The sequence below is a fragment of the Schistosoma haematobium genome, chromosome 4, assembly GCF_000699445.3.
Source record: "Schistosoma haematobium chromosome 4, whole genome shotgun sequence".
Taxonomy (NCBI): Eukaryota; Metazoa; Platyhelminthes; class Trematoda; order Strigeidida; family Schistosomatidae; genus Schistosoma; species Schistosoma haematobium.
Genome location: NC_067199.1, coordinates 29,411,296 through 29,431,120, shown reverse-complemented (window position 1 = coordinate 29,431,120; position 19,825 = coordinate 29,411,296). Strand labels below are relative to the sequence as shown.

General features: G+C 31.4%; 1 protein-coding gene across 1 annotated transcript in view; it reads left to right on the top strand.

The window, feature by feature from the left end:
- Nucleotides 1–19,825, top strand: part of CSPG4_1 (Laminin G domain) — a 45,352-nt gene that overhangs the window by 20,727 nt on the left and 4,800 nt on the right. The window contains exons 1-9 of the mRNA XM_051216154.1: nucleotides 1,592–1,696; nucleotides 3,126–3,436; nucleotides 4,071–4,173; nucleotides 4,974–5,160; nucleotides 8,125–8,253; nucleotides 11,347–11,491; nucleotides 12,651–12,909; nucleotides 14,335–14,763; nucleotides 15,715–15,876. Of these exons, the coding sequence (XP_051066719.1) occupies nucleotides 1,673–1,696; nucleotides 3,126–3,436; nucleotides 4,071–4,173; nucleotides 4,974–5,160; nucleotides 8,125–8,253; nucleotides 11,347–11,491; nucleotides 12,651–12,909; nucleotides 14,335–14,763; nucleotides 15,715–15,876 (1,749 nt within the window). The 5' untranslated portion in view covers nucleotides 1,592–1,672. Of the gene's footprint in view, nucleotides 1,697–3,125; nucleotides 3,437–4,070; nucleotides 4,174–4,973; nucleotides 5,161–8,124; nucleotides 8,254–11,346; nucleotides 11,492–12,650; nucleotides 12,910–14,334; nucleotides 14,764–15,714; nucleotides 15,877–19,825 lie in introns of the transcript that reaches the window.

The following is a 19,825-nucleotide window of genomic DNA, read 5'->3' as shown; positions in this document are numbered from 1 at the left end:
GGCAACAGTGTAGTCGTGCAACCAAATTTTTTCCTAAACAATAATAATACACGAAGTTTTTCACAAATCCCAATTATTGTAAATCAGGTAGGTGTGTACATGAATTCTTTCACACATTTATATTAAGGTAAAGGTTTATTATATTTACGTTAGGCGAAATGTGTTATTAAATGAAACTCTATAAAACTGTTTTAATCATGGTTTATGTATACATATATTCCAGTAAAAGTTATGTAAAACAGTTCATTTATCCTACATAATAAAATGATTATGTTCTCCCATTTTAGCCCTAGAAAAGCAAGACTAAGCAACCAAGTTCATGATAATTAAAACGATCTTGCTATCACAAAATAAGTGAGGATTCTGTATAGAAGCCCACTAAACCTTATATACGAAGCTGGTAATAATAAGCATATCTAGTTTGCTGATGCAATGCTCTCTCTGAAATTACAAACTCTAGAAAACTCTGAATAGTCTTCGTGTTTATTTACTTCTACCAATCTTGTTTACTGCGGTGGAAAAAGCGGGTGACTTTTTTTGAATTTGCATTAGATACATGATAGCCATTAAAATTACGATTCTATCCTGTATTATGGATTTCTTTCATCTTAGATTTAATACATCGTAATAAAACACGATCACAAATGTTTGTCTGGCTTTTTAGAAGGAAAAGAATACATTTTTGCACCAGAACTCAATTCTGAAGTCCGTGTGTAGATGGAACGTTTCGGTTCTTAACTCATGAAAATCTTCGCCAAACACGGTCTAACCACTGAAAATTCATTTAATTTAGTCTTGCTCTATATCGGGATTTTATGTATTTGTGCGAAATCTGGCCTTTAAAAGGCGTATCATAAACTGCTAAACTTTAAAAAATTATATTACATTGCCATGCTTTGGTGTTTGGAGATTTTAAGCTGAATATAAATTGACATCTTTTAAATGATCAACAGTGAACAAACAAGCACTAAATCGAGAGATTTTTTCTAGGCTGATACACATTGTTTAATCACAAGTAATTATGCCAAGAAAAAAATCAATCCTCAATATGTGTACAATTCACTTCCTATTGAATAAAATATCCAATGTATTATTGGAGAACAATTCTTGTTATATATCATGTTTGCTTAGTAACTATTTATGTTCAAAAAAGATTGTGATTCATAAGTGAATGGAATCTAAGTATTTTGGGATAATACATACATATTATTGATTTGTTCTGTCACACTTTATCGGCTCACTTCGTATACATTTGTTTAATTTGAATAATTAATACCTATGAAATAGAAATTATCGTAACTTGTATACCTTGTTTAAATGTGAACTGAAAATTAGCAGAATATCTTTGATGTACTGGTTACTGATTGCGGCAATAATTTTATTTTAGGAGCCTCGTTACGGTATCCTTCATCTGTGCACTACAAATTTTAAAATATCACCTATTAAATATTTTACACTGGCTGATCTGTTTTCTGGAAGAATATTATACGAGTCATTGACAAATCGATTGAACACAATACAACCATATTACAAACAAAGTTTATTAGTTAAAGACTGTATTACTGTTTTCTTATTAAACAATCAGTTTCAATATGGAATGAACGACTACATGTCAGATCAAATAAATAATGAAACAGAAATTGAATCAAGACAAGTTATCTGTATTCTAATCATGCAAAAAGGTTTAGACGTAAAAGTAATGATAAAATTATTATTTAATGGTATTCAGATTTTTCTCATGCAACGATTTTATTTTGATAAGTATATTTTTAAAACAAAAATTAGTTATTTTTTTAGTATATTGGTGTCAGGTTTATGATATTTATTCGGCTATCGTCATAAGTAAACCTTTATATTGGAAGTTTATGTCAGTATTGCTATTAAAATATTACATTTGATTTTGGAAATTGCTATTTTTGAAAAAAAGTGTAATTGTGTACAGAAATGAAAATTTAACCTATCGAATAGGTTATCCGAACAGACTGATTAAGGACGAAGCTGAGTATTTATTAGCCTTATAAACTTCAGGTAAATAACAAGGTTATATTGTTTTATTGTACCTTCTGTTATCATCCATAAATGCTGATTATTTTCAATTATTCGCTCTTCATATTCAAGCTTAGTTGATTTAAAGGTAGATCTGAACATCGTAATGAGATTGAATGAAACAAAACGTATACATTTAAAATAATAATGTCTCGATAAAAGATAACAAGTGTGCAACTGTTTCCCACAATCGCTTTTATTAATTAGTTTTTGATTGTAAATAATATGTTAGAATAAAGTGACAGTAGATGTTTAAAACGTTTTAAAGCTCAAAATGGGGATTACAGCTCTGTCGTAGTCACACTATGTCTTGATGAGATCATCGATGATAAAATAAACGTAGTTAACTATACACTTTTAGAGAATACTTAAATAACAACTACTGATTTAGTTCAAAACTCACAACACCGATACTATAACAGTTAAATTAGTTACACCTCTGGAATAATATAGGAACAGAATGATAGCTTTTCAGACAAGCAATAACGAAAACTTAAAATAATTTCTGTTGTCAGACATTTTGAAATATTTGATTTCTATTTTCAGAGGGTGGTCTGTACTGGTTGTGAATTTCCCTCTGACAAATAAAATTGACTTATGTACGATACTTTGTTTCTAAGTAATTTCTTTTATTGGTAATGCGTGAGGTCCTAAATCCTTAGTGTCATGCAACTTATTGATTCTTCATGGCTAATAGTTCAGAATAACATTTTGGACAAAACAAATAAAAACATCTAGGCGATTAACTTTTTCGGTAGAAATTCAATAATCCCGTCATATCCATTTCTCTAACTTAAAAAGTAAGTTTGTAATTTCAAGGCTGTACTGGCCATGCAAGAGACAAAGTTTTTTAAAAACATGCGTTCCTCTTACGTTAAACAAACTTCTGGAAATGTTTCATATATATTCTTTAGTCAGTTGTAAAGTAATTTGTAGTGAAATAAAGGTAATACATAAAATTTCCAATTTTCTACTTCAAGCCAGCGTACTGAACTAATTATAAGCAACTTTATCTTACTTTCCGGAAGCCTGACAAAGATATATTTGTTTTCTATTTATTTGTGATTTTAACACTGAAGCACTGGGATCTAGCTTTGGAGGCAAAGAACTATCGATCCTTGACGGACTCAAAATTGACTCCATTATTAAACAAAGAATATCCCGTGAGACATGATGAACCATTCATAGCAAGAAATGTGGACAGTTTTTCCATGACAAGCAAAAATACTGAATACGATACAACACAGTTATCAGAAAATATACTAGAATTGGATGCACCATATACACACAAGAAATATATTACTAGTAGCAACGGGGATCCCAAGAAAAATGTAAAAACACTGTATACGGTGAAGAATGGGCCAAGTTATGGTTTAATAATTTCAAAAAAGTAAGTTATAGATGTTATTAAGTGATCTTTTGGTTTTCTGATCGGAAACTTTATCAAGGAAGAAAATGTTAGTGTTATTTAAAACTCAACTAACGATCTATCAGTCTAGCAATACTATGGGAATGTTAATTGGAATTATATAATATGGAGGGCTTACAAAGTATTTTCGACAAGCAACTTCGCCATCCAGTGAAACGTAGTACTCTGAATATATGAGAATTCCGAAAGATCCATTTGTCAAAGGTTCGAAAGACAAATAAATTGAAACACTTATTTATATCTGTTAAGATATGCTTTCCTGACAATCCATGGTTCGTTACAGTTTTATTTATCTACAAAAAAGACTTGTATTAGATTAGATATACGTCAGTGACAGGGTAAAATGTTTAGCGATATATCTAACCTATTTATGAATGAAATCATCTTTAGAATATATGTTCTTAAACGTCAGTTTTATTAGAGCATTTTGTTTGGCATTAACATACATGAAGCCTGGATAAGTGTATTCATAATACATTTTTGTTTCATGCAGGTTATTCAGTGTTATTCGTCTTTAAAGTTAACCACACAGCAATTGCTCAAGTTCAGAATGAATAAAGTTTACTAGTTAATATGAGTATTTTATTTATTTTAGGCTTAATCGAACAGTTCGCCTATTTTCTGATGTAGATCTTGCCACTAATGATATTTATTATCAAAACTTTGGAAAGAATTCAATATCTGAAGACTCAGTTGACGTAAGTCTGTATTTAAAACTTAATACTTACTCTGCATGATTCACTAACATTCTTAAAATCAGTTTTCGATTTTCATGAAATACTCTATTATTCGTCTATATGTATTTTATTCTTTAAAAATGCATTCATTTAATATGTGTCAGTTCATGTATTTATTTTCACTATCTATGTAGATTTGTTCGTACTACTCACCAAGTGATTCATTCAAAATGATGAGAGTTACACCATTGGTAGCTCAATTACATAGAATAGATGCTTTTCAAATGTTTTCGCTAAACCATAGTATTTTATATCAATTGTTAATATTAATTAAAACTAATTGTTTTAAATATAGGTTAAACTTCTCATCCATATAAATTCCTGAATAAAAGTAAATAAAATAGAAACAGAAGAAAAGGTTAAGATCTACTTTTATCATGAATAAAACGGTGATGATTGGAATTTTTGTTTATCACTTTATAGTGCTTAATAATTTCGTTTTGTTACTGATATTTTCATCACTTCGATAAGTACAAAAATGAACATTTGGTGTTTTATGATTTCATGTTAGTTGTTTGCTTTAGTAACTAAGTAGTTCCTTTTTGAAAAGACTTGTTCGAATAAAAAACCTAAAAATAAAAATTGAATTGTCAATGAATGCAAATAAGTTTTGATCATGTTGATGTTCGTATATGGTGTCAACTCTTTATGGGGTTATTTACAAACGCATTATATAGTTCACCTATTGTCTTGTGTTTTTACAAACAGTAATTATAGAATATTTTTTTAAAATGCGTTTTATTTCATTCTTTTAATCCTAGTTAACAGTACTGGAACTTACAACAAAAACAATGACAGTTAATCCAGTCAAAATTAAGTTTACTTTAAATGAGATGAATCCTCGACCATATTTAAAGGCTTGTAGACCAATGCGCATTTTAACTGGTTCATCAGCTGTTATCCATACGGATTATTTAAATGCAGCATTGACAAGTGGGTTCAATTCAGGTAAGTTTCGACTGAAATTGATTTTGCGATGATTGAGAATATTTTTATCTAAAGATGGGAATTCGGAAGGTGTCACATTCTTTAAAATCAATTATTACCATTCATTATTTTTGTAAGTATTGTATTTGTAAGATATTAAACGATAGCCTACAGAAAAATAAAATTCGAGGTAGAGTATTTCAGATCGATTTCTTGTTTCTTGACACTTTATAGTTCGAAAACAAAATAACGGAACTTTTAGTTTTAATAGGTTTTAATGAGTTATGATTGGTTGACAAAATATTAGTTATTTTATTCTATCAAAGTTTTATATTTCGGTAAGAGTATATCATAAATAATAAAGCCTGCTAACCATATTTTACTCAACTTGATGAAACTTGTGATAAATACCACTAATATGTTAGTAATAAATCTTAATCATCTGAAATATATATTTTCGATACCAAGTGAATATTAGAAGAAGCTATACGAATATTACAATTAATTTATACTTTAATCGATGTTATACTCAGGGTTAGTTGTGCTAGGAAATGAGATATACAAAAATGTAGGATCTCCATAACTATATGTTTATACTCATTTCTTGGGAGTGCCTTTTGCATATTGTTTTTAAATAGTCTCAACTTTATGCGTTTTTTACACTTACATATGATTATTGTTTACTTTACTGCCTAGGAGCAGCTGTCAAGTAACTTCATTGAGTTTATTCACTATTGCAGCATAGTTGTTTATGAAGCTTTTAAGTTTTTCCACATTTTGAATCAATGTCATAGTCATTACCTTTAGTCATAACTCAAAAACAAAAATGCCCGTAACACTTTATCTTTAAACTATTTTATTTGACTGGATGTTTAGGGGAGAGAAAATTAAGTTGTTTATCTGGCATAATTTTAAAAAGACAGTGTTGAAAATTTGTGTTGTTTTTAGGGACTAATGGTCAGAACTGTTTACATATTTATTTTATCTATATGGAAGGTTTCTTTATCCACACGGAGGGTCCACCTACGGGAGTTAGAAAACCCTGGTTCCAAACCAGTGGTGCACATAGGCTCCAGCATCCTGAAGGAACAGATGGTGTATGAAACAGTCGTTGGTCACCGACCACCATGGGACTGCATCTCCTTACGATGCTCCAGTGCCTTGTGGATCAGGCCTTTAGGTCGAAGGTCTGGGTATGGCCCCCTAGGTAAACCACTTGCTCCAGTCTGTGCACCCGGGCGATACCATAACCCACACACAAATCAAGTGAATTGTGTGACGCATATATATTCAGTGCCCCATCGTTCAAATAAATAAATAGTCAATCTACGTATTCGTTTTGTTAGTAAATTATCACTTGTCGATTTAGTATTCTTTTCTTCATAGATTTATTTAATCTTATGATTAATTTACAAAAGGTAATAATTATTCCAAAAAATTGGTTGAAACGAACCGAATGTTGAATCTCTTTTCACTAAGATGTTGACTTTATTTGTGTAAATAGTTTCAATAATATGGATTAAGAAACAGCAGGTATTATCTTGTGGAAAAGGATTGTGGATTTGTATTTTTATTGATACACATGTACATACCAGTTAGATGAATAAAAACACTATTGAATAATCGGTTCAACTGAAATGTAGGTATATGATTAAGGAAAATAAATGAAACTAATAGATTTTGACGTATAAAATCACAGGCATGGGTGACTCAGAATGTGTGAAAGACCACTGCACACGCTACCAGATGATATTGGTAACCTAAGTTTCAAATATTTCTTTTTGTACCTAAAATGGATTGAGGTAACTAAATTTTAGTCAAAATCCCGGGTATTTCAGAAGATTTGGAACCCAACGATCATCGTGTGATGATCAGAAACTTGATAAATTTTGTAAATTCATTGGCCTTAATTCAGCCTTTGTTTGAGAATCAACAAAAAAATTACTTAGCCTTAATACTACAGATTTTGGAAGTTGTGCTTAAAGATACACCTGGGATGAAAAGAGGGAATTGTTAGACATTTCAGATGTGTAATTGATACCAAGTTTGGTGGTTGTCGTAATACGATTTCGTGTATTTTGAACCATTTGTCTCAAAAGTAATAACCTGGGGATGATAATCTATTTAGAACTTATTAGCACCTGAATTTACTTAGTAAAGTTATTGTCACATAATTTTTGTTTTGAAATTATGTGAACAGAATGACAATCAAAACATCAGTTTGAACAACAATTATCTTTAGTCGATGTCATACTATTTAGTTCAAAAAGTAGTACAATGATGAATGGTTTTTAGGCAAATGAATTGAAGATAATGTTTTTTAAAATTGTCCTGTTTTTGTATTGCTGTTTTGGAAGTGTTTCTGAGACTTTAAAATGGCTGCATTTCTTTTTGCTCCTACGCAGTTATATTAAATGATACTGTTCAGTTGAGTAAAAATATTTATGAACTAATTCTACAGTGAAAACATATAGTTCTTAAAGTCACTGTTTTGTAAGTCTTGTTAACTTATGTGCATAAAAATGGTTAGATAAGTTTAGTCAAGCTTTCAGTAGATTTTCATCATGGATGATCAGGTATAAATTATTCTTAAGCGTTTCACATAATACAGTTGACTTCAAAATTTTGTGACCATCCGTCACCATTCCCTTCGGTCAATATACCTTTACTGAGTTTAACACTAGGTCTAGAATGAAATAACTATAAATTCCTTGGGGTTGTACCTAATTTATTTCTCGTCATTCTCATTTTGTATCATGGAAAAAAGAATTTATATATTTTACCTGTATTTTTTGATGACGCATTTTCAACGGACTCACTGACATATCACCACACTAAAGCGTAAATCCACTGATTCAGACATATATGACATTCTCGATTAAACAAACACTAACTCAACGCTTTCTCTCTACTTTATATAAAAATTATTCTCCAAATAATCATCCCATTAAATCATCACAATCTTAATTTTATCTTGTGTTTTAGATCAAATCACCTATGAAATCTTGTACACTCATCAAGGTCACGTAGTGTTTCTAAACAGTTTGTCTGTTAGTTTAACTACATTTACACAAGTGGATCTTCGACGAGGACGAGTTGGATTTGTTCATAGCGGTATGTTTTCATAATTTTCAATAAAATAAAGTTCATAAAGTTTATTTTTATCACATCTAAATTTTAGTGTGAACTGACATAATTTTGGAAGTTTCTCACCATAGCTAGTTGCTCTCAGTGCATGTTAGATCATTTTTAAATGAATTTATGTCAAAAATTTATATAAAATCGACTGTATTATTTGAATGTTTCTTAGGAACCCAGCTCAAAGTAAATTTTCTTTGTAACGAGAACTTGTTTTTTACTCTTTCTATCCTTACACATTTGTATTAAAATAAAGCGTAAACCTTTAAATCGTACGAAACATGATGCAACCAATTTATATACCGTTGCGTTTTGCCTGATAACACGCAAATAATAAGACAAAATTACTAAAGACTAGTGAATTATTCCTCTTCGTTAGATTAAAATGGTAATTACGAAAGTAAAATGTTCTAGACTTACCTATGAAAAAATGGATCAAAACGATTTGTCAGTTTTGCAACGGGACAATAATTATCTAGTAATTGACAATATGTATTTCTAAATATTTTTGTTACATAAGCATAAATGCTGTTATACTTTTGTCATTAACTAGAGATGTTATGCATCGCAAATTTCGGTCTCATTATTGCGAATCGAAAATTTAGATATTTAATTTGATTCGCAAATCCTGTTTTTTGATGAATAATTGACACAGAAGAAATCCCTCTCATTTCCATACCTTTACTTCATTTGGACATTGTAAGTAAAAGAGATTATGAGAAAATACCAGGTGATTGATGTGGAGAAAAGCAGCTATACATGTTAATATGCGAATAGGTCAGGAATGTTACTAGTTTCCCTAGGTTGTTCGATGTTTTTAGCGACTGTGAAGTTTATTCAGTAAATTACAATATAAATATTTTCATCTACAAAGTATGTATATAGCTATTGAAAACTATTATCCGAATCAATGATTAGAAACATTTTATCAGTTTATAAAAAGCTCAGACACATCTTCCAACCTCCTTGAGGATAGAAGTATTTTAAATGCTTAAAAGCGGACTGACATTCCGTACATTGACCGAATTCATATGTAATAGGTTTGTTTTGGAATTCCTATAAACTCATAAATTACTATTTCCGTTTGGACATGATATATAAACTTCTTAGTTACTTCTATTTTTATCAATCGCTCCATTTATCAAGAAATCTTTTTATTACCAAACTTCATTCAAGCTTGGAATATCCTATAAAAGAAAATCAATGCAGAGGTATTAATAAAAGTTTATAAAGGGAACTATTTTGAAATTCAGATTTTATTTTATTTTAATAAAAAATATGATTGGGGAAGAAACACCCAAATGTGGGTAATTAACCTTCAATAAAAAAGGCTTAAATTTAATTCTTATAGAGTTGGGTACAATTTTAGGCAGTTCAGTTTATGCAAATCACATTTTAAATGTAGAATAAATTCTAGGAAGGTAAACAACTTAAGTGTCTAATAAAACTATGACTAACGGAATAGATGTTTAAAGTAATTTTTAAATTGTTTTCCAATATTTGCAAGTAAGTTATCATTTACATAACTATATATCATTTGGGAATTCGTATATTCTTTTCCCTATTTCATATGATAAATGAGTTTGTATTTCTCGAGAATTCGATGCAAATTTTGTCTAAATACACTGGCGTAGCGTTTACAGTGATATTTGTCACGTCATTTTTCCATTTAAATTGATGTTAAAAGCTGTATACAGTTTTTTTGTACTGTGCATTTCAGTATTTTGGAGGAAAGGCAGAATACACGAATCACCGCCTGTATATAGTATTAAATTATTTTCCTAGTATATATTGATTTTAACTTCGCTAGAAAATTTGAGGGTTAACTGGCAGTTATTACTTTAGTGTATGACGCAATCCTAAACCGAATGTCTGAGTGCTTCGGTGTTGTGTAACAGTTTAAGCGCTAAATATCATGGTACAAAGTACTTCGTAAACTACAATTCTGTTTTCTTAAGTGATATGCTGTTTCGTACGAAAAGAATAATGAAAACGTTGAATGTGATAACGTGACTGAATGTTCAAATGTTCATTATACCTGCTGAAACTTTTACAGTCTGAAACAACCTAGTGATTTTATGAGGATGAAAATAATCACGCAGTCTTAGCTACGCGTTTCGTTTACTCGGAACACGTTCTCTCGCATTCACTATAATAAATCAGCTAAAAGAAAATCATTTTCTTGTAAGCTGATAATATATATGATGTTTTATGTATGTAAGCTTTCCAACAAACAACCAAATAGTTCCGAGTTTTTCTTCCTAAATTAGTTTCGGTATTAATAAGCAGTTAATGAAATTATTGTGAACGCATTGTAAGATATTACTTTGCATATATTTCTTATTTCATTAAAACAAGCATTAAGTGAAACAACCAAACTAATAAGAAGTTAATCATTCTGAACACTAGTTGCTGTTTGTTTAAGTATGTTATATTTTTTACTCCTATATTACAGGGGAATACATATAACTAGAAAACGTTCATTTGGCCAGTCTGTTAATACTTATATTGAACTAATGAATTAAAGGTTATGTAGAGGCTTTTTCTAACAACATATATTTATTTTTATAATGGGCCAAGTTATGTGATTAAAATCATGCAGAGTTTACTATCCGATCAATCAAAATTACCTAGTTAGTTAGTAACTTTAAAAATAAGATATCCTAAATCATTTCACAATACACTATGTTTACTTATCAACTAAGCAGTGAATAAATACTTTTGTCTATCTGAAATAAACTGAGTTCTACGCTTGTACAGATAAAAAACCTTTCGTATATATGTTTTCGACATAATATACTTTGTTTGGAGCAACCTACCCGTGTGACCGACATATTTTGATGACTTAATTACTTAACAATAAAAGAAAATGATTTTTCGATTTTGTGTAAGTTAATTAGTGATTGTGATGAATATATTTTAATTCCTGTAAGTAAAAGAAGGAAAGTTGTCTTACACTTTTAATGCATTTCAGTGAACAACTCAGTGTTTTATCATTATCAACAGTGTATTTTTCCATAAATAACTTTAATCACATTCATAAGTTATTTTTTCTGTAAACATTCATAGGTTCACAGAAAGGTACGGCTTGCGGTTTCGCTTTTGTTCTGATATACAATTTACATCGATCTGAAATTTATCAGTTTCAAATAATTCCTGGCACAGTAGAATTGAATGTCATAAGCAATCGAACATTGCTAGTATTCCCCAAAGGGTAAGAAATTAAAGTGTTAGACTCTTGTTTATGATAATTTTCTATCTCCATTCCAGTTGTGGTAACGTAGCTATACTAAGTGCTAATAATGGATTCGATCCCGACCGTTGTTGCTACCATGACGTGGTGGTCAGGCTTGCCTATCGTGATGAACCAATCGAGTTATACTGGCTGGAACAATCGTTCCTCAAGGTCCTACTATGCCAGACAGGTCGGTTGAGGAACGGTAAGACAAAAAGTAGTAAACCCAAGGTCCGAAGGCAAAGTCGTACTGCTGACTGTACAGAGGTGTGACAGCAGTAAGGTGTTTCCTTCAGACAACCAGCATAACGGCGATACTGTCTTTCCACAAGGAGGGATAGGGTAAGAAAAGGTTGACCCTAAAAATAAACACCTCGCCTTATCACACGGATATCCGTCTCCGACGGTAAGATCTCAACAAGTACGGAGCTAACACAAAAATTACCCACAAGAAGGTGGTGTGTGACCGACCTCAATCAGTTGTTCCTTGGGCACAGCAGTCACGCTCTCAGGTCACTAAGAGCACTTTTAATCCAATTTCATCTTTATGTACCTCTAGAAGAACCCTTCCATGGTGTGGGAAACAGGGAAGTGATAACCGCCCTCATACCTCTAACAGCACCCAAGACTGACTGAATAAATGGATTCGACTGGTTATTCGTGTATCATTATTTTACTAAAAAATGTGTCGAAATAGTTTTTAAAGAGAATAAAATATCACAATTAATCTATTTGTCCCTGACGTCATTTGAAATAATTCAATCAGTCGTTTCTTTGGACATGCTGTCAATAAAATCACCGAAGTTTGTTGACAGCACAATTTGAAATTTTTACTGCTTTCAGGAACTTTAATGTCAATCCTCAAATACCATCATTTTCACTAGAGTAGGTCGCCGTATTATATGACTTACTCCTGGTCTCTTAAATCTAAACCTCTTTATGTGATTTATCAGTGGATGATTTACTGAGTAAAAACGAACTGCCAATATTCAAATGAAAGCTTACACTCTAGAGGATCTACGTTAAAGAAGAAATTGTTAGTGGAAATAAATGCTTAATCACAGTGAAATTTTTACTTGTTTCTAAATATACTGAATGAGCCAAGTAAATTTTGAATATATTTGCTTACTATTTGTAGATTTGAAATAATCACTCCTCATCACATCAATACTCAAATAAAGTTCAGTGCCCTGAAACCGATGGATTATGAATCTAACTCAACTGCGCTGGAGAATAACAATCTATCTAATACTTCGTCATCACTTGAAAACGAGTTGGGTCTTTATGTGGTGTACAAGGTTTTATCTCAGCCAACACATGGGTCAATAGTCAGGTTCAGTGTCACAGACAGAAATCATTTGGCCGTTTGGAATGATAGTGTATTTGAATTCACTCAGGTATATTTTCCTCCCTAATTATTAATTTTTGCTAATTTAACTTAGTATAAAGTTAGGCTATTATCACATACAATTTTCTTACTTTCTTCGTAAAAACAGATTCATTTGTTAATTATTCCTTTTACTATCTCTGAAGAACGAAGATATACTACAATTAAACGAAAGATAACCATTTGATTGCCAGACCATCCATTTTGACGGGTTGAAAAACCATAAGCAAAAATACATTTTTCAGCAGCGTATCGCCACAGAAAAATAATAATCATCTTATAACTTATTCCTTTTGTCTCTTGATAAAAACAACCATTTTATTTCAAACCAATGTTTTAACGTAGTTTCACTTTAAACTTTGAATATTTTCAGCTCAGGTGGATGCTTTTGATTGCGTTCAATTCCCTAAACTAAATGATTTAATTGTTGATATTTTATGATCGACCTGGACAATATCATTAAACGACACAAATGAATTTCCTATACCTTTATAACTAAGATATTTAACTGTATTCAACTGAATTTGAAATTCGAAAAGTTGTAGAACGGGTAGTAATTTCGTATATTCACTAACTTCATGGACATCAAAGTGAAGTCATATTAGTACATCTATACGCATACGGACAAAACAGTAATAAAGGGAAAACTTTTCATAATAGATTATGCCTAATTAGTATAACATAACGAATAAGCAAATCAATAAATAATGAATTCTATAAAATAATTACCAAAAACACAAGATAAAGATTTATGTTGGATAGAAATTTGGTAGACACAAGGGAAATAATGAAGACATGTTTTATACTAAGCAGAAATCGCAATACCAATGTCACAGTATCGTAGGACAATCTATGTATGATTCATAGAAAATAAAATTAGGAGACATTCTATTTTTACATACTTGTTTCATTAACAGTTTTAGACAGTTGGTTTCATAGAAACGACAGAGGCATACTCTGCACTTCTAGATTATCAGAAATGATAAGTACATTTCATGAATATTATTATAGTATTCAATATTGATTGGATGATAATGTTTGTAGTTTGATAGACTGGTTCAATTGATTAGCTTTATTTCGTCAGAAATCTAACTATGAATCAACATTTGCTTATCTATAATTTGTTTCGTACCATTCTTTAAGGTTTTATTGTTGAGATTTTTGGCAATTTTACCAGAATACCTTTCAAAATTTGCTACTTAACAGGCTTTTCATAGATCTCTTCTTCTGTTATGTTTAATGAACACTTACTGCCTCATGGATGGACACTGGTGTTCTTCACAATATTCGTTAAATGTTTTGTCAGTCACGGTTGACTCTAAACTAGGTAGTCAGTGCAAATATTACCTATTTTGCCGCGTTGAATACTTGTGACTCTGCTGTAAACATAAAGTTATTGTAAGAGTACAACTCAATGTTTTATTTAATTTAACAGGAGGAAATCAAATTGGGAAGAATAGCCTATACCTTTCACCCGAATAAATGGCGTATAAACAGAAATCATTTTACATTGTTACAATATAATTCTGACATTGAAGATGAATATATTGTCAGTGCAAGTATTGTAAAGCGTACCACCATTATGAATAAAGACAATGAGAAAAATTACAATAATAATAAAAAAAATCATAATATTACTGATATATCAAACTATGATGATTATGCAGAACACTTAACATCTCAAATAATATTTGGTTCAATTTCTATATCTTATGATTATATTTTTAAATATAATCAAAATCGTCTATTAAATATTAATCCCTTAATATTACATAATGGTCATACTGTTGAAATTACACTGAATCATATCAATCCCAATCCAGTTCGTGATTTTTTCAGAAATAATAGATCAGAAAGCAAAAATGTAAGTCAGTTTTACTTCACTAATGTTTATGATCATTATGATGATATACAATCATTCTTCTTGTTGAATCGAATCAACAGAATAAAATGAATACTTTAGTTTACTTGTATTCTGTTTGTACTTGAATTCAGTGGAACTTTCATTGTTCATATATTCTCAGTAGATATTCTAAATTATTTTATTCATGGTTTAGTCACAAGTTTATTAAATATATCAAATATTTTATATGTTGAAATTCAGATAACAATTTTATAAATTTCCTTCCAATTTCTATCAGATGAATGAACTAACTAAATATAACTCCCCATGGATTACTTTAATTCAATAAAAGATAAACTTGTATATTAATCTCTAAAGGACAAAGACTTATAGTTCGTTCAAATTTCAACCTTTGTTTTATTGCTGTTAAATTTTGAAATTTTGATAATCTTCGCGTAATTTTATCCTGCAATAAAAAATTAACGACAGTTTCTTTACAGTTTCAGTGTTTAGTTATCAAAGCGATCAAGACTAAAACTCATGCTACTTGAGTCCATTACTTAAGTTCCTGTGAAAATGTTATTAATATGTGATATAATATTTATAAAAATGATAGGATAAGGAACATTTTAAAGCAAAGCAATTTAATTTATAATTTATATAGGACATGAAATAGTTTGGAAATAGTTTTCACTACAAACTAATAACGACCTTAAATGGCAATATGATTCATTCACTGAATGATAACATGATTTTATACAAGAATAAGGTTTTTTATTCATTTATCGCATGATATGAGTAGAGCTGTTACTGAAAATATCGAAACATATAAACAACTGTTCACACAACTCTATTTCAATCATTGAGTTTATGTCAGTTCCTGATACGAACTACTTTCAGTCACGTTTATTCTATTATAATGAATTATGATTATTTATTAATCTCAGTGTGATTTTATATTCAAATGGCCAGCTTAAAATTGCAAGAACTCCAGAACATGGAGCCCTTTGGTTAGGATCAAAAAGGATGAAAACTGGTAGTGTAATTCCTGGTTTATTGAGTGGCGAGTTAGAAGAAAAATTAATTTATCAACATGACGGCTCATTAACAAAAAAAGACAGTTTCGAACTGCTGGTAAGTCCAATTTTTGCAAATGATAATAAGTCTGACATTTGTTTTTAAAATACTTGATAGTTTTCATAAAGTTAGAGTATGGTTAGGAATCAAAATTAATCAAAATCATTTGATATATATAAAAGTAGAACTAGAGTATGCATATTCACTTTGAGAATAAAATTAAAAAGGAATATAACAAAGACGAATTTTATATAAGTACAAACCACGTTTTAATGCTAGTAAATTTAAGGCCGTATCCTGTTCAAATCTTAAGTAAGTCTGAGTGCTTACTCTTCATCAATCGAGTGACGTTGTACTTAAATATCTTCTGTTCTATCTTGATTCTTGGAATTCAAAGTGAACTATTTATAGAAGTATTTTAGTCATAGTTGTCACGAATATACTTCAGCTGAAAATGTAAACGGTTTAAATACTTAGCACTTTGGTTTCCCGCGATCTCCAGTCAACTTGAATGGCAAGTTGATGTAAGTCCCCGAACGCTTTACGAAGTTGAAAAAGCTATAGGAAATCTGAAGCGTGGGAGAGCAACAGGCCCTGACAGGTTTACTCCTGAGATTTTTAAGGATGGTGGTCCAATATTAGCAGTGAGATTGACTGAGGTCTTATGTAGAATCTTGAAACTGAACGTAATTCCGTCGGACTGGTCTCAATCACTGATTGTGCCAGTCTATAAGAAAGGACAAAAGTCCCCTTGTGACGATCACAGAGGTATCAGTGTCTAAAATACTAGCTTCAATAATACTTCGACGCCTAACTAAAGCTCGTGAAGAGCAGACTAGAGGAAACCAGGCTAGTTTTCGACCTGCACGTGGTTGTATAGACCACATATTCACACTACGTCAGATTCTAGAACACAGACACACATTCAGACGCCCCACAATCGTAGTATTTCTCGACCTTAAGGTGGCATTCGACTCTGTTGATCGTGAGGTTCTATGGCAGTGTTTGTCACTGAAAGGAGTACCAAAGAAGTACATTAACCTTGTAAAGGCTCTCTACTCGAACACAACTGGTCGAGTGAGAGCTTATGACGAACTGTCATCAGAATTGATTATCTCAAGTGGTGTTCGTCAGGGCTGCCCACTCTCTCCATTCTTGTTCAACTTTGTCGTCAACGTGCTTCTAGAGATAACACTTTCCTCATCTAAATTTCCAGGGGTTGAACTTCTACCAGGAAACTCACTTGTTGACTTGGAATATGCCGACGACATAGTTCTATTTGGTGAAGACGCTAAAAAAATTCAGAGTCTCGTGGTCACTCTAAGCAACAATGCAAGCATTTTTGGGATACGCTTCTCGCCCTCGAAATGCAAAATGTTACTTCAGGATTGGGTTGCATCGACACCTTAACTAATGATAGAGAGTGAAGTAATTGAGTGTGTCGATCGCTTCACTTATCTTGGGAGTCTCATCAGCCCTTGCGGTCTGGTGTGTGGTGAAATCTCGACTAGCTTTTGCCAACTTGCGTCATTTATAGCGTAGGCGAGATATCCGTCTGCCAACCAAAGGACGGGTTTACTGCTCAGCAGTTCGTTCCGTCCTAATTTATGGCAGTGAAACATGGCTGGTAAGAGTAGAGGATATTCGTAGGTTACTAGTATCCGACCATAGCTGTATTCGAAGCATTGCTCGTATATCCTGGGACTACTGAGTAAGTAACGCAGTTGTTAGGAAACGGGTACTAGGTAAGGATGGCAAATCAATTGATGAAGTAGTGAAACTTCATCAGTTGAGATGGCTGGGACACGTGTTACGTATGCCCAAGTACCGACTGACTCGACGAGCGATGTTCACTGGTATAGGAGTAGGTTGGAAGAAAGCTAGGGGGCGGCCAAACCAAAACATGGCACAAGTCCATGAAGTCACTGACAAGTGAACTGAGTCATGTTGGTAGGTGTAGACTACTTGGTTGGGGACCTCGAGATGATAGCAACCGATGGTTAGAGACGTTGAATGACATGGCTCAAAATCGTTTGCAATGGCGCAGGTGCATCCACTCTTTGTGTTCTCCCAAATTCTAATCTTCTGAATTCTTGATGTCCTTTTTTCCTCTTTCCAAATTTATTCCACTGGATTATTCTCTGTGACTTAACATCTCCAAACCCTAATCTTTCCGACTACTGCTTATAATTTTACTACATCTACCACTACGGGATTTGAATGGATAACTGCATCTGTGCTAGTGTGGTATGGCAACTCGAACTGATGTGCGTACTTACGAGGTTCTACGATGTTGCTGACTGACTGACTAAATACTTGTGTATTGAAAAAATTCAACGTTAGTGTTATTTTTTCATTTACTGTTTGTGTTGCATGAACAGACATTACATTTACTTCTATACATAAATAATTTCAAATTAATTCCATGATTTAGAATAACTAGAAACTAGAGCCACATGTTGTACACGATGTCTTACGAAACTTAAGTACAACAGTGAGGATGGGAAAATACTATTTAAGAAATCCATGAAAATAGTAATTTGAAATAGCCGGTTCCTTTAAGTCTATCGATGAGCTTCATTAATAAGTTCTAACTTGCTAGACATCTAGTTTTATGACTTCCTACTATGTACTTTAATAATATTCGCATCTAAAAAAGTGGACCTCATTGTTAATTTACTCAGCTTAAAGATCAGCCATAAAGTTTCTCACTATGGTGTATCAAATAACATGATATTTACTAGTTACCACCAAATCTCAGTAAATATAGTGTTTCCTCCAAACCTATTATGATGACAGTAATATCTGTTGGTTCAACCATATAAAAGACAAGTTTAATGTGTAATAAATCTTGATAGTAACTCAGTGCAGTAGGATGATAATAATAGAAACCAATATGTTGAATTTGATTAGCCATTAACATAATGTATAACTGTCAATACAGGTTATTCAAATGCCTAAACCTCGTCTCTCTCATTCTTTTAATAACGTCGTTTGATAATCTGAATAATTTTTTTTTATAAATTCTCATTCATCGTCTTGTTTTCAGCATTTGAAAATGTTTATATTTGAAATATTATATAAGCAGTAGTAGAACTGTTACATTCAAATCTTTATAGTTCCTTTGATATCAATTAAAAACTGGCCACTAATTGTTCATTTGCATGTTTCATTTGGATTTATTAAATATACAGACAAATTTTAAAACATTAGAAAATATACTTGTTAGTTATACCATGAAAAACATATAATTTAGATAAATGTCAATCACTAGTGTTTAAAAATGAAAAAATAAAGAATTTCTTCTACATATATATATATATATATATATATATTACTCTTTAAAATTATTACGAAAGTTATCTATCATTTTGTTATTCATTGTAAATATGTTCACAACAAAATACCGATTCTACCTTGTTTCTAAATTTAAATCATATAAAAGAAATGACAAATAGTTGATAGTATATTTCATGGATATTTCTTTAAATTTTCACTTATTTATATTTAAACCTGTTAACCATAATTCATAAATATATATTAACGTCAAATTTCAGTAGAATACTATCGTATTAAAGTAAAAATAATGTTTCATTAATTCAGTTTTAAACTATTTATAGTATCGTTTAAAGATCCCCGTCATATTAAAAGACTAGTATTTGAACGAAGAATATTCTTTTCGATAAATTCTCTTGAGGTTCTACAATGATATAGCCCATTTAGTACAAACCTGTCATAGTGCCAGTATAAACCAATCTTTTCCAATTATTTATAAGGTTGGTAATTTTTTGCCAAAAGTGGTCAGACTTAAAGTCCTTCAAACGGCTGAAGCAGTAGCCATCCAGATGAAAAAACCGGAGCTATGAGAACAGAAGAGATATATTCAACCACTCTTCCTCCCCTGACCAATTAATCAATCGTAATCTTAGCTACTGAATGACCTAACTTGACTATGACCTTTCGTAGTCAATTGTAATTGTCTCTGTTATCTTTATTCATAAGTCTT